The sequence below is a fragment of the Punica granatum genome, chromosome 5 (assembly GCF_007655135.1).
Source record: "Punica granatum isolate Tunisia-2019 chromosome 5, ASM765513v2, whole genome shotgun sequence".
Taxonomy (NCBI): Eukaryota; Viridiplantae; Streptophyta; class Magnoliopsida; order Myrtales; family Lythraceae; genus Punica; species Punica granatum.
The window spans coordinates 6,171,226-6,185,509 of record NC_045131.1 but is presented as its reverse complement, the minus strand read 5'-3'; the positions used below and the strand labels follow the sequence as shown (position 1 = coordinate 6,185,509).

Here is a 14,284-nt window from a genome sequence, read left to right as displayed (position 1 = left end):
ATGTTATGGGATCCGTTCCTCTTGTGATGTGTTTTGACAACCAACAACTGAACGTATGTCTTCAAATTAGGAATGGCTGTGGTTTTGAAAAACACGGTCATGCATATCTATGGCTATACTATGTATAAAAGTACGAGGTGTTTCTCTAACTTTTTGCTCTCATTTTTCCCTCACTTATATAATGATATTACATTTCTATTACTTTCATAACCAATTCTTAGGTGGTGTTTGATAAATCTTTAAGCACTTCATTAATCAAGAGAAGAAATGTATAGAAAGAAGGGAGGAATGAATAAGGACGGAAAGATTTGTGAGAGATAAAGAGCATCAATTAGTGAAGAATGACTTATTTCATTAAGTCAAAATATTTTATTTATTTCATTAAGAAGTTTTTTTGCTTAATGATTAAGTAGTTTAGATCATTATCTCTCATCTTTCCCTCTTTCTTACATTCATTCTCTTATAACTAAATTTTAAGTACTTATTTAATTAAATTGAAATAAACGCACCCTTAATTTTATGATGGCTTAGTTTTAGGATGAATATCTATTGCAGGAAGGTGATCGACTGGGATTCTTAGTTTTAGAATGGTTTACTACAATTGTAATGTTCTTATTTGTTGTGACATTTTTAAGTCTATTTTCCTTTATAGTTTGTCTGGCAGGCCAAAGCATCTTGCTCTTGTAATTCCTGCATATTGTTTAGGTATTTTTATTTGTATCTATTTTTACAGTGGACCGATGTATTTATTTTGATATCAATAGAGGATCCTCATTACCGTTTGAGAGGAAAAGAAAAAAAAAAGAGCCATTCAGCATAATTAAATGGGCTACTCGCCGGGTGAAATTGCTTCTGTATTGGGCCGCACAAAGAAGCCCAACAGGCTTAACCGAACCGAAACGGGTTATTTACTGAACAATGGGACCCAGTCCTCCAACTTGATCGAATAAGCCCTCCCTACATTCGCGACTGTGTTAGTCAATGAACGATTTAGCTCATAGCTCATTACGATCTGCCCTTTGTTTGTTCATGTTGTGGTTTGTGTTGTCCGACTCCGATCAGATTAGGGGCTTTAGGGCACGGATATCAAATTGTTCTGACCCATCGAGCGATCGATCAGTTGTAGCGCTTGTTTAATTGATTTTGTTCGGTTATTTCTTCGAGGATTCTAGGTTTTGGCCATGGCAACCGTACCAGGGGTAGACGCACGGGCAGGTCCATCCCTCCCTCCAGCCAAGAGGTCATATCCCGAGGAGGAAGAGTGTGTTGACCGTGAGATTGTCAAGAAGAATCGCATCGAGGAGAATATGCCGAAGGTGGAGGAAGATTCATCGGAGGAGGATGATGTAAGAGGATAGTTGTCCCATTTTTTTCATTCATTGTTTGCGATATGTCTATATGGATATCTTTCTCGTTCTATTTTTCGGTTGCGGTATGTGGCAATTACTGATTCCATGTCTTTTATATTCTATTGATCTTTCTGGATGAGGATAGATGAAAGTTATAGAGTACGAGGACTCGGATGATGATGAGGTAAGGATATTTAACATCATCTATCATTGTTTGAGACACACATGCATGTTTCTTGTTTGGTTTTCTCGTTGTGGTATATACTTGTTACTGATATCAGATGTCATATTATGTTAATTTTTCTGGGGAGGATAGTTATTGGATGAGAATGACCTCCAGGAATACTACCGAGCAGTTGCCGAGAGTGAGGTTAGGGAGCATCATTTCCACGACTACTCCCTTATATACATCCCATAAAACCATTCTTCTTCAATTACTGTTGGTTGGTTAGTGACGATATGTTCTGCGCTATATTCAATTAATCTGTGACTTCTTTCTCTTATAGGGCTATGATTGTGGAGATTTGAGTAAGTATAAGTTCCAGTACTGGATGCTAGCCCCAATGCCCAAGGCTAAGCATGAAGACATTAAAGGATTTGTCGTGGCAGCTCTTAATGGGTACAACATGGACAAGGTTCTCTGGCTGTTCGATTCCTGTCATAGTTTCCTACAGTATGTAGAGATTTATAAATACAGTTTGCATCTGCTTTTGGCCCCTATACATAATATAATACAATGTGGTTAATTTCTCCTTGTTCAGGGAACGCAGCTAGTGTTCGAGAGCATCGAGAAAGCTACCATAGCAATGTCAGGTGTAGCGACATACTATATCACCTTCGTGGTTAAGGACCCGGAGGATGGTGATCACCCCAAAACCTTTCAGTGCTGCATCCATGAAATGCTTCAGGGTTTCGAGGCTGAGCAGATTAGGCCGAAACCTCCTGCTGCCTAGTCGTGCGTCTTTTTGGCTAAGGGAGTCCTCGTTGCTCCTCTTTTTGGCACTTACAAGTGGAGACGACGGGCTCGATGTTAATTTGATGAAGTTAGAAGAAAGACAACCTGAATAGTCGATAGATGGACAATAGCAGAATGTTATGTCGTTAACTTTTTGATGAATAAATTAATTTTGTCTTTAGCCACTTGTTCCTTTTAGTCGAATGGACCTTACAGTTAATTATTTTCATGTCGTACCTGTTAAAGTTCAATTCTTTTCCATCTCCTCATCCTCTTAGATTCCACTGAATATTGAATTGGATTTAATTTGCTTATCAAGTATTTGATCTTCATATGTTTGCTTAATTATTGTTCTTATTCTTTCAGTATTTACCCATGAGAGGACATGACGTTGACATGTATAATGCGCGTCCTGTATCGGAGAAATATTCTATTATGTTTCACTTAAACTAGACTTCGACTTGTCATATATATATATATATATATATATATATATAGTCGTGGGTTCCGTGTGCAGCACACGGAAATTCATTATATAATTTGTTGTTTAATTGTTTAATAATCATGATAATTTACAATCAATCAAAATATAATATTGGATATATGGCTAATGGTAATTTAAATTGATGAGAACATATGAAAAACTATGTTAAAGAAGCATAAAAGTCATCCTTTCGATAGCATATATAGCAACATTTTTTATCCTTAATTTTGACGTAATATATACATAAATTAGAGAATTTGAAAATTTCAAAAAACTGCCTAAAGCAATCCAAATAGTCTAAAACTATTGGTCATACATAAGTGACAAAAAGAAAATAAATAATTGAAAAACTCGCATTCATAAATAATGAAAGATTTACAATTCAAAAACCTCACTTTCGATTTTAATATGTATTAAATATAATGAAAGATGTACATTTCAAAAACCTCACATTCAATTTTAATATGTATCATGACAAAAAAATTCAAAGCAGAACATGCTGCATTTGTAGGACAAACAAAGAATTTTTTCATAAAAAACATAGATTGAAGTACATAAAGGATAAAAGAAAAGATATTTTGAGATTGGTTTATTACAGGTTTTCATACTTTTCTCCATCTTCGAGAAGAAGAATTTGAAGTGAAACAGTAAGAAGCAAAAAAATTCAACGGATCTTCTAGTAGACATACTTTTTGCAAACTCTAAAGGTAGATGTATTAAGAGTCGAATAGGCCGTTTACGACGTTTTATACAAAATCTGAAAAAAAAACAAGAAGACCGATTTGGTTTTTGAAAATTAATATGATGCATATATCTATAAAATCATTAAAGATAGAGGCAAATAAATAAACATAAGAGAAAAATCATTTGTAATTTATAAAAAAATATTAAAAAATTAGATTTAAAACGAATGATAATGTGAATCAGAGATTCAGAATGCTTTTAATTGCTTGTTCCTATTTAAAAGATGTACGCCTTAGCAAAAAAAGCCACAACTTTTGATTCAGCGATCGTCTTATGGAAGCGCTCCAATTTACAAAGTGAACATCTGGATGGAAGAGCAACCGACATTCCAGACTTGAATGTAATATGAAATCCTTGGTATAATGGGAAAACGAACCAGCCAAAGAATCAGAAAAATAAGGTCATGCGAGATTAAGAGGAACAAAAAAAAAACTAGGAAAAGCAAAAATTAATTCATTGCAAAATGTAGGAGTTCTGCCTACAAGCCACAAACAACGAATCTCTTGTTCATGTAGGTAGGTCACCTTGCTCTCCTTCCTCCATGGGCCTCCTTTTCTATCATCGTAGGTCATCCTTCCAGGACAAATTTCTAACTCCATCTTGTAGAGCCTCGCTCAGGACGAGTGCTACGTCCAGCTCTAAGTCCCATTATATCTTTAATTTCTGGTATGGGGTGTGGAGATTCTAATATTCAATCGAATCAACTGTCATTGGATTTGGAAGGGATGTTGAGTAGCAGCTATATTCACTGTTAAAGGAAAATTCAATCTAGGAGGACTCGGTCATACATGTTGACAAGGTGGGGTAGTCCGGCAAAATGGACCTGCCGGACCCAAAGGTGACTGGGCAGGTTACGGACTAGTGACTCAGTGAAGTCTCCAACTGCACCAGCAAGCACATGTGCTCACTCTTCCCGTCAGAGATGAGGCGTTTGTCGGGATGGGTCTATCTATGTTGAGGAACATGCTATGGTTTACCGTGGGATTACAAGGTATCCTGAACCTCAACTTCGATGAAATCGAGTTCAAGAAGGAAACATTCCCAAGAAAAAAAAAAAGACGACTGCATGTACCTGTTTGGGGAAAACAAATAGTGTGTAACATTTGGAAAACTAACCTTAGCTAACTTGGTGCTTCAAGAAGAAGCTGCGTGCAAAGCTTCAATGGAGAAATGGAAAGAGACCGAAGAGTGAGTGCCTTGCAGCGGAGAGACGGAGAATGAAAAAATGGGAAGCTTTGCAACAGCAGCAGCAGCAGAATGAACAAAAAGGGCAAATTGAGAGGAAAAGACAAAATTGGGATTTTTTTTGATAGATCATGGTATCATGGCCGGGGAAGGCAAGGACGTTACTAGACTTTGTCTTATTATTATTCTTTCTTTTAATATCGGTTTATTTGTAACAACATTATCATGCCAAATTACTACTTTATGGACTAAAATTATTTTACATATCTCTATTTATTTTATGTAAACTTAATTATTATTTTTTTTCTGTGTGGACCCTAGTATTGAGAAGCCTGATTGGGCAACATTTAATTATGTCGAGTCAAGTCGTCCCACTAAGGGGTAAAACTCTCCCAGAGTGAATTTTCTACATTCATAAGGACTTGAATCCGATACTTACTTAAGTAGAACAAACGCCGAACCGTTTATATCAACCCGTGTTGGTGGTTTAATTGTCTTTTATATAGCTTTTTTCCCCCTCCTTTGACAAGTTCGATTTCTCTATTGGGCCCCGGCTAGTCGTGATACATACATATATTGGAAATATTCCCCGCCAACTTCCAATGTAATGTTATACATATACCTTGCTGTCCATGAAAAATGTAACTAACTAAAAAGATGCAGTACAAAAATATTATATAATTTTTTTTATCTAGGAAAATGTTATATAACGATGTATATTGAAAAGATAAGAAATTTTTTATTATCAGATATCCGTTCCCAATAACGTTTGGAAGGCAAGAATCATTTCATTCGAAAATTGGCCCACCAAACCTAATAAAATAGATGAAGAACACAATATATAGCCATTGAAAAATGTGGAAAGCAAGGGACAAAAATCAAATTTGTTCAACCGTTGCGCTATTATTATCCCAATAGTATTATATTAAATTTGAAAATTATCATACTTTTCGCATCGTTTTACTTCGAAAGCAAAAACCAGGAAAACAGAATATATCATTTTTTCCATTGAAAAGAAAAATCCTTTTACTTAGCAAAGTAGCAGTTATTTGATCTTTGCTCATTTTGTCTTAGGTAGGTTTATCAGTTGTCTCATATTCATTCCTCAGGGGAGTGCAGTCATTCGATAATCAATTAAATCATGACTACTTCGTTCAAGAGCAAATTCTAATATTTGATAGTTGAGTGCATTAATTGCAACATTTCAATATATTCACGGGATTTCTATATTGCATTCACTTTGTCATTACAAATACATTTTTCGGCTACGTCGTTACAGTACATTTGAAGTTATTTATCTAAATTTATTTGAGAAAGATACTTGCAAAACGAACAAATTATATATTTATATTTCGAGTAAATTACAGTAATTTTTATAAGCAAATTACTTAGACTTGGCATGCTCACCTGGAATTTGCGTAAATAATTAAAAATTAAAGTAAATTATTGATTATTAATAGAACAATATTGGAGTTAAATTGCCTATTTATGTGAGATATGGCACATATTATACTGTGCAATTTCACATTTCTTTCCACATCGATGCGCCAAAAGTTTTCAAGCTTTATCAAGAATTCACTTTACTTTTTCAAGATGTGAGTTGACTAATCACCCCCATACATACATTTGCCACCCAAAGATACTGCAAACGGAAGGTCCGTTCTAATTTGAGCACTGGTAATCATATATATTTATATATAGAGAGTTGATGGAGTATACACGATCTCAACTAATTCTGTAACTTTGTAGGGGGAACCTATTTTAGATTTCCAGACTGCTACCTGGTTAATGCGGAATCGATCTATTATTATATTTATCGGACATTAATATATATATGAGGTATTGTTATTAGGATCCGTTCTTCTTGTGATGTGTTTTGACAACGTATGTCTTCAAATTAGGAATGGCTATGGTTTTGAAAAACTTGGTCATGCATATCTATGACTATATTATATATAAAAGTATGAGGTATTTCTTCAACATTTGTTCTCATTTACCCTCACTTATATAATAATATTGCATTTCTATTACTTTCATAACCAACTCTTAGGTGGTGTTTGATAAATTAAGTGCTTAAAAGTTAATCACTTAATTAGTTAAGGGAAGAAATGTGTGAGAAGAAGGGATGAATGAATAAGGATAAGAAAAATTATAAGAGATAAAGAGTATCAATAAGTGAAAAATGACTTATTTCATTATGTCAAAATTTTATACTTATTTCATTAAGTGGTTTTTTTTACTTAATCATTAAGTAGTTTAAATCCTTATCTCTCATATTTCTCTCTTTCTTACATTCATTCTCTTATAACTTAACGTGTAACTAACTTTCAAGCACTTATATAATTAAGTTGAAACAAACACACCCTTAGTTTTAGGATGGCTTTGTTTTAGGATGCATATCTGTTGCAAGAAGGCGATCGAGTAGGATTCTTAGTTTTAAAATGGCTCACTACAATTGTAATGTTCTTATTTGCTGTGACTTTTTAAGTATATTTTCCTTTATAGTTTGTCTAGTAGGCCAATTCATTCTGCTCTTGTAATTCCCGCGTAGTGTTTGGGTACTTTCCTTTGTATCTGATTTGCAGTGGACCGATATATCTATTTTAATATCAATTGAGGATCTCATTACCGTTCGAGAAGGGAAAAAAAAAAAAAAGAGTCACTCAGCATAATTAAATGGGCTACTCGCCGGGAGAAATTGTTGTATTGGGCCGCACAAAGAAGCCCAACAGAATTAACCGAACCAAAAGGGGTTATTCACTGTAGAATGGGACCCAGTTCTCCAACTTGAATGGGATGACATTTTCGGCCTCGAAAACCCAAATTATATATGACAGTCCTGCACGAAGATGTTGATTAGATTTTACATTAATTCATCTAAAGAGTACAGTTTCAAGGTGCATGATTGGAGGAACAAAAGTATCGGACCACGAAACGTTAATGCCACGTGTTTGCACTGCGTGAGTCAATGAATGATTTAGCTCATAGTTCATTACGATCTGCCCTTTGATTGTTCATGTTGTGGTTTATGTTTTCCGACTCCGATCAGATTAGGGGCTTTAGGGCACGGATATCAAATTGTTCTGACCCATCGAGCGATCGATTGATTGTCAGATTCTCTGATATTGCTCCAGCTTTCTCGTTCTTTCTGGTCAATCGATCGGTCAGTCGTAGCGCTGGTTTAATTGATTTTGTTCGGTTATTTCTTCGAGGATTCTAGGTTTTGGCCATGGCAACCGTACCAGGGGTAGACGCACAGGTTGGTCCGTCCCTCCCTCCAGCCAAGAGATCAAATCCCGAGGAGGAAGAGTACCGTGAGATTGTCAAGAAGAATCGCATCGAGGAGGATAAGCCGGTGGTGGAGGAAGATTCATCCGAGGAGGATGACGTAAGAGCATATTTGTACCATTTTTTTTTCTTTCTGCGATATGGCTATATCCATATCTTTCTCGTTCTATTTTTCCTGATTCCATATCTTTTATATTCTATTGATCTTTTTGGATGAGGATAGATGAAAGTTATAGAGTACGAGGACTCGGATGATGATGAAGTGAGGATATTTAACATCATCTATCATTGTTTGCGAGACACTCATATGCATGTTTCTTGTTCGGTCTTTTCGTTGTGGTATATACTTGTTACTGATATCAGATGTTATATTATGTTAATTTTTCTGGGGAGGATAGTTATTGGATGAGAATGACCTCCAGGAATACTACCGAGCAGTCGCCGAGAGTGAGGTTAGAGAACATCATTTCCACGACTACTACTCCCTTATATACATCCCATAAAACCATTCTTCTTCAATCACTGTTGGTTGGTTAGTGACGATGTGTTCTGTGTTATATTCAATTAATCTGTGACTTCTTTCTTTTATAGGGCTATGATTGTGGAGATTTGAGTAAATATAAGTTCCAGTACTGGATGCTAAGCCCAATGTCCAAGGTTGAGCATGAAGAAATTAAAGGATTTGTAGTGGAAGCTCTTAATGGGTACAACAAGAACGAGGTTCTCTGCCTGTTCGATTCCTGTCATAGTTTCCTACAGTATGTAGAGATATATAGATAGAGATTGCATCTGCTTTTGGCCCCTATATAATAATAGAATACAATGTGGTTAATTTCTCCTTGTTCAGGGAACGCAGCTAGTGTTCGAGATGATCGAGAAAGCTAACATAGCAACGCCATGTGTAGCGACATACTATGTCACCTACGTGGTTAAGGGCTCGGAGGATGGTGATCGCCCCAAAACCTTTCAGTGCCGCATCCATGAATTCCTTCAGGGGTTCGAGGTCGAGCAGATTAGGCCGAAACCTGCTGCTGCCTAGTCGTGCGTCTGGTTGGCTAAAGGAGTCCTCGTTGCTCCTTCTTTTGGTACTTACAAGTGGAGACGTCAGGCTCGGTGTTAATCTGGTGAAATTCGAAGACAGACAACCTGAATAGTCGAGAGATGGACAATGGCAGAACATTATGTCGTTAGCTTTTTTATGAATATATTAATTATGTCGTTAGCGACTTGTTCCTATAAGTCGAATGGACCTTATAATTAATTATTTGCGATGCAGTACCTGTTAAAATTCAATCCTTTTCCTTCTCCTCATCCTCTTAGATCCGTGAATGAACTAACCTCCACTCCTTAGATTCCATTGAATATTCAATTGGATTTAATTTGCTTATCAAGTATCTGATCTTCATATGTTTGCTTAATTATTGTTCTTATTCTTTCGGTGTCTACCCATGAGAAGACATGACCTTGACATGTATAATATGCGTTATGTATCAGAGAGATATTCTATTATGTTTCACTTAAACTAGACTTCGACCTGTCATATATATATATATATATATATATATATAGTTATAGTTGTTGAGTATGTGTATTGCATGCGGAAAATCATTATATAATTTATTTCTTAATTCTTTAATAATCAAAATAATTTAAAATCAATCAAAATATAATATTAGATAAATGGATTATGGTAATTTAAATTGACGAAAGCATATGAAAAACTACATCGAAGAAGTATAAAAATACATCCTTTTGATAACATACATAGCAGCATTTTTTATCATTAATTTTGACGTAATATATACATAAATTAAAGAATTTCAAAATTTCAAAAAACTGCTTAAAACAATCCAAACAGTCTAAAATTATTGGTCATAACAAAAAAAAAGTAATTGAAAAACTCATTCATATGCAATGAAAGGTGTGCATTTCAAAAACCTCACATTCATTAAAATCATTAAAGATGGAGATATATAAATAAATATCATAAAAAAAATATTTGTAATTTATAAAAAAATTCATACAATTTATTAAATTTAAAAAATATTTCAAAATTCAAGAAAATTCCATTCAAAAATTGCGTTACGAGGTAATTGGAAAATCTTATTTTAGAGGGAACAGCGAAGTGGGCGACCTTTTAAGTTAATTGTCTGTAATTGTTATTTTATTTTATATTATTTTTATGATAGTTTATTTATTTTATTTTTTGTTTCCTTAATATCCGGCAGCTTGCACTCCACAGATATAATAAAGCCCTTTCTCCTCCTTCCCCTTCTCTGTCTGTATCATATCGGTGTTTCCTGGGCGAGGCGGGGCGGCAACACTGAGCTGCTTTCTCAGCTTGATCGAAGAAGCCCTCCTTACATACGCGACTGTGTGAGTCAATGAATGATTTAGCTCATAGCTCATTACGATCTGCCCTTTTTTTTTTTTGTTCATGTTGTGTTTTGTGTTGTCCGACTCCGATCAGATTTGGGGCTTTAGGGCACGGATGTCAAATTGTTCTGACCCATGAGCGATCGATTGATAGTCGGATTTTCTGATATTGCTCCAGCTTTCTTGTTCTTTCTGGTCAATCGATCGTTCAGTCGCAGAGCTGGTTTAATTGATTTTGTTCGGTTATTTCTTCGACGATTCTAGGTTTTGGCCATGGCAACCGTACCTGGGGTAGACGCACAGGTAGGTCTGTCCCTCCCTCCAGCCAAGAGATCAAATCCCGAGGAGGAAGAGTGTGCTGACCGAGAGACTGTCAAGAAGAATCGCATCGAGGAGGATATGCCGGAGGTGGGGAAGATTCATCGGAGGAGGATGATGTAAGAGGATATTTGGACCATTTTTTTCATTCATTGTTTGCGATATGTCCATATGCATATCGTTCTGGTTCTATTTTTCGGTTGCGGTTTGTGTCAATTACTGATTCCATATCTTTTATATTCTATTGATCTTTTTGGATGAGGATAGATAAAAGTTATAGAGTATGAGGACTCGGATGAGGATGAGGTAAGGATATTTAACATCACCTATCATTGTTTGAGATACACTTATATGCATGGTTCTTGTTCGGTCTTTTCGTTGTGGCATATACTGGTTACTGATATCAGAGGTTATATTATGTTAATTTTTCTGGGGAGGATAGTTATTGGATGAGATTGACCTCCAGGAATACTACCGAGCTGTCTCCGAGAGTGAGGTTAGAGAACATCATTTCCACGACTACTCCCTCATATACATCCCATAAAACCATTCTTCTTCAATTACTGTTGGTTGGTTAGTGACGATGTGTTCTGCGTTATATTCAATTAATCTGTGACTTCTTTCTCTTACAGGGCTATGATTGTGGAGATTTGAATGAGTATAAGTTCCAGTCCTGGATGCTGTGCCCACTGCCCAAGGTTAAGCATGAACACATTAAAGGATTCGTCATGGAAGCTCTTAATGGGTACAACGAGAACAAGGTTCTCTGCCTGTTCGATTCCTGTCATAGTTTCCTACCTTATGTAGAGATATATAAATACAGACTGCATCTGCTTTTGGCCCCTATTTATAATATAATATAATACAATGTGGTTAATTTCTCCTTGTTCAGAAAACGCAGCTAGTGTTCGAGAAGATCGAGAAAGCTAACATGGCAATGTCATGTGTAGCGACATACTATGTCACCTTCTTGGCTACGGACCCGGAGGATGGTGATCGCCCCAAAACCTTTCAGTGCCGCATCCATGAATTCCTTCAGGGGTTCGAGGTCGAGCAGATTAGGCCGAAACCTGCTGCTGCCTAGTCGTGTGTCTGGTTGGCTAAGGGAGTCCTCGTTGCTCTTCCTTTTGGCAATTACAAGAGGAAACGACCGGCTCGATGTTAATCTGATGAAATTCGAAGAAAGACAACCTAAATAGTCGATAGATGGACAATAGCAGAATATTATGGCGTTAGCTTTTTGATAAATAAATTAAGTCGAATGGACCTTATAATTAATTATTTGCACGCAGTACCTGTTAAATTTCAATCCTTTTCCTTCTCCTCATCCTCTTAAATCGTGTATGAACTAACCTCCTTTCGTAGATTCCATTGAATATTGAATTGGATTTAATTTGCTTATCAAATATTTGATCTTCATATGTTTGTTTAGTTATTGTTCTTATTCTTTGAGTGCTACCCATGAGAGGACAAGACCTTGATATGTAGAATGCGTGTTCTATATCGAAGAGATATTCTATTATGTTATTCTATTTTGTTTTACTTAAATTAGACTTCGACCTGTCATATATATATATATATATATATATATACATATTAGTCGTGGAGTTTGCGTGTTGCACGCAAAAAATTATTATATAATTTATTTTTTAATTGTTTAATAATCATAATAATTTACAGTCAATCATAATGTAATATTGGATATATGGTTAATCGTAATTTAAATTGACGGAAACATAAGAAATGCTATATTAAGGAAGTATACAAGACATCCTTTAGATAGCATACATAGCAGCATTTTTTATCCTTAATTTTGATGTAATATATACAAAAACTGGAGAATTTGAAATTTTCAAAAAACTGCCTAAAGTAATTCAAACAGTCTAAAACTATTGGTCATACATAAGCGACAACAAGAAATTAAGTAACTGAAAAACTCACATTCGTATATAATGAAAGATGTACATTTCAAAAACCTCACATTAAATTTTAATATGTATCAAATATAATGAAAGATGTACATTTCAAAAATCAAACGTTCATTTTTAATGTCTCGAGAAAAAAAATATTCAATGCAGAACGTGTTGCATTTGTAGGATAAAGAATCTTCATAAAAAACATAGGTCGAAGTACATAAAAGATAAAAGAAAAGAAATGTTGAGATTGGTTATCACAGTTTTCATATTTTTCTTAAGGAGAGTTTGAAGCGAAACAGTACAAATCTAAAAATCCAACGGATCTTGTGGGAGACATACTTTTGGCGAGATCTAATGGTAGAAGTATTAAGAGTTGAATAGGCCATTTATGACATTTTATACAAAATCTGAAAAAAAATCATAATCCGATTAGGTTTTTGAAAATTAAATATGATGCATGTATCTATAAAATCATTAAAGATAGAGTATATATAAATATCATAGAAAAAAATATTTGTAATTTATAAAAAAAATTCATTGAAAAATATTGAAATTTAAAAAAATTTGAAAATTCAATAAAAAATAGCGTTCTGAGGTCATTGACTGGGCTCACTTTTATCTTGCTTTCATCAAGAATAATGACTGATTTCACAAATTTAGATTATATATTATTTTAAAATTAAAAATTAAAAATTGAAAATACCTTTACCAAAGAAAGCTAAAATAATCGTGAAAATGTGATGATCGATCCACAAATCTACATTTATATATATTTTTTAAATTAAAAACTTTGTTTTCAACATAAAAACTTTAAAATCCGAGCAAATTCCATTAGTTATCCAAAGGTTCCGGAGCCATGTGGCCGATTCATTACAACTCCTCTTTATATTTTATACAAATATATATAGTACAAACTGCATTTTATGGAAGACAAGGTGGGTTGGATAAACGACTGAATTGAACATCCTATCATCGGTCGTATCAATCAACACCTAGTTGAGCGTCCTCTATCTATGGACCGTAATGCTATTGCCATTGGATGGTAGCTTCATCCTCTTTTGAGGAGTTGAATCAATTTGTTAAGATATATTGTCCCTCAAAGAAAAATTGAAAAAGAAACTACAAGCTTATATGAGACTTGAGTCCAGCAACCTATCAAATTGAACTTTTAAGTTATAGATGAGCTCAAATTCGTGTATGCTCACGTGAAAATTTTACATGGTGTCAAAGCGAATTATATTTTCGCGCACACGTGTGGGGTCACACCACTTGAGATTCGGTTTCGAGGCAACTAAGAGTGCACCTTTAGTTAGGCTTGAGTATGGAGCTCGAGGAAAGTTTAGTGTTTGTGCCCCCTCACCCGAGCATAAAAGATGATGTCCAGCTCGTGATCAGGTTCTGAGGGTAAGGTTCTAAGGGCACGTGGCACATGCTGGACCACACGTTGTCGACTAAGGGCGAGTGATAAGATATATTATAAAAAGAAACCATAAGCTTATATGAGACTTGGATCCAGTAACATAACAGCTTAAACTTTTAAGTTGCAGATGCATTCAAATCCGTGTAGGTCCAAGTGGAAATTTCACACAATTTAATTTGTCATCGCACTGATCACTCTCATTCATAGCAATAATTATCATCAAATCAATTATAAACTAAAATAAGAAAA

General features: G+C 35.1%; 2 protein-coding genes and 1 long non-coding RNA gene across 7 annotated transcripts; all 3 read left to right on the top strand.

The window, feature by feature from the left end:
* The first annotated feature begins 971 nt into the window (after nucleotides 1–971).
* LOC116208898 (UPF0725 protein At4g29550-like) lies at nucleotides 972–2,527 on the top strand. Of its 2 annotated transcripts, XM_031542468.1 has the most exons (5): nucleotides 972–1,346; nucleotides 1,495–1,533; nucleotides 1,666–1,719; nucleotides 1,856–1,984; nucleotides 2,111–2,527. In XM_031542468.1, the coding sequence occupies exons 1-5, from the start codon at nucleotides 1,182–1,184 to the stop codon at nucleotides 2,300–2,302; spliced, it is 579 nt and encodes a 192-aa protein (XP_031398328.1). In that variant the 5' UTR covers nucleotides 972–1,181; the 3' UTR covers nucleotides 2,303–2,527. The 2 variants fall into 2 exon arrangements, with proteins under 2 accessions (XP_031398328.1, XP_031398329.1); XM_031542469.1 differs by lacking the exon at nucleotides 1,666–1,719.
* A 5,030-nt stretch (nucleotides 2,528–7,557) lies between these two features.
* LOC116206747 lies at nucleotides 7,558–9,311 on the top strand. Of its 3 annotated transcripts, none has more exons than XM_031539552.1 (5): nucleotides 7,558–7,677; nucleotides 7,938–8,105; nucleotides 8,404–8,457; nucleotides 8,597–8,725; nucleotides 8,853–9,311. In XM_031539552.1, exons 1-5 carry the CDS (start codon nucleotides 7,567–7,569, stop codon nucleotides 9,042–9,044), a joined length of 654 nt encoding a protein of 217 aa, XP_031395412.1. In that variant the 5' UTR covers nucleotides 7,558–7,566; the 3' UTR covers nucleotides 9,045–9,311. The 3 variants fall into 3 exon arrangements, with proteins under 3 accessions (XP_031395412.1, XP_031395414.1, XP_031395413.1); XM_031539553.1 differs by lacking the exon at nucleotides 7,558–7,677 and adding an exon at nucleotides 7,716–7,826 and having other exon boundaries at nucleotides 8,853–9,271; XM_031539554.1 differs by lacking the exon at nucleotides 8,404–8,457 and having other exon boundaries at nucleotides 8,853–9,271.
* A 914-nt stretch (nucleotides 9,312–10,225) lies between these two features.
* LOC116209670 lies at nucleotides 10,226–12,105 on the top strand. 2 transcript variants are annotated; one of them, XR_004157297.1, is made up of 6 exons: nucleotides 10,226–10,381; nucleotides 10,646–10,818; nucleotides 10,967–11,005; nucleotides 11,142–11,195; nucleotides 11,332–11,460; nucleotides 11,592–12,105. It is a non-coding gene; the product is annotated as an uncharacterized LOC116209670 (long non-coding RNA). The 2 variants fall into 2 exon arrangements; XR_004157296.1 differs by having other exon boundaries at nucleotides 10,646–11,195.
* Nucleotides 12,106–14,284: the final 2,179 nt, after the last annotated feature.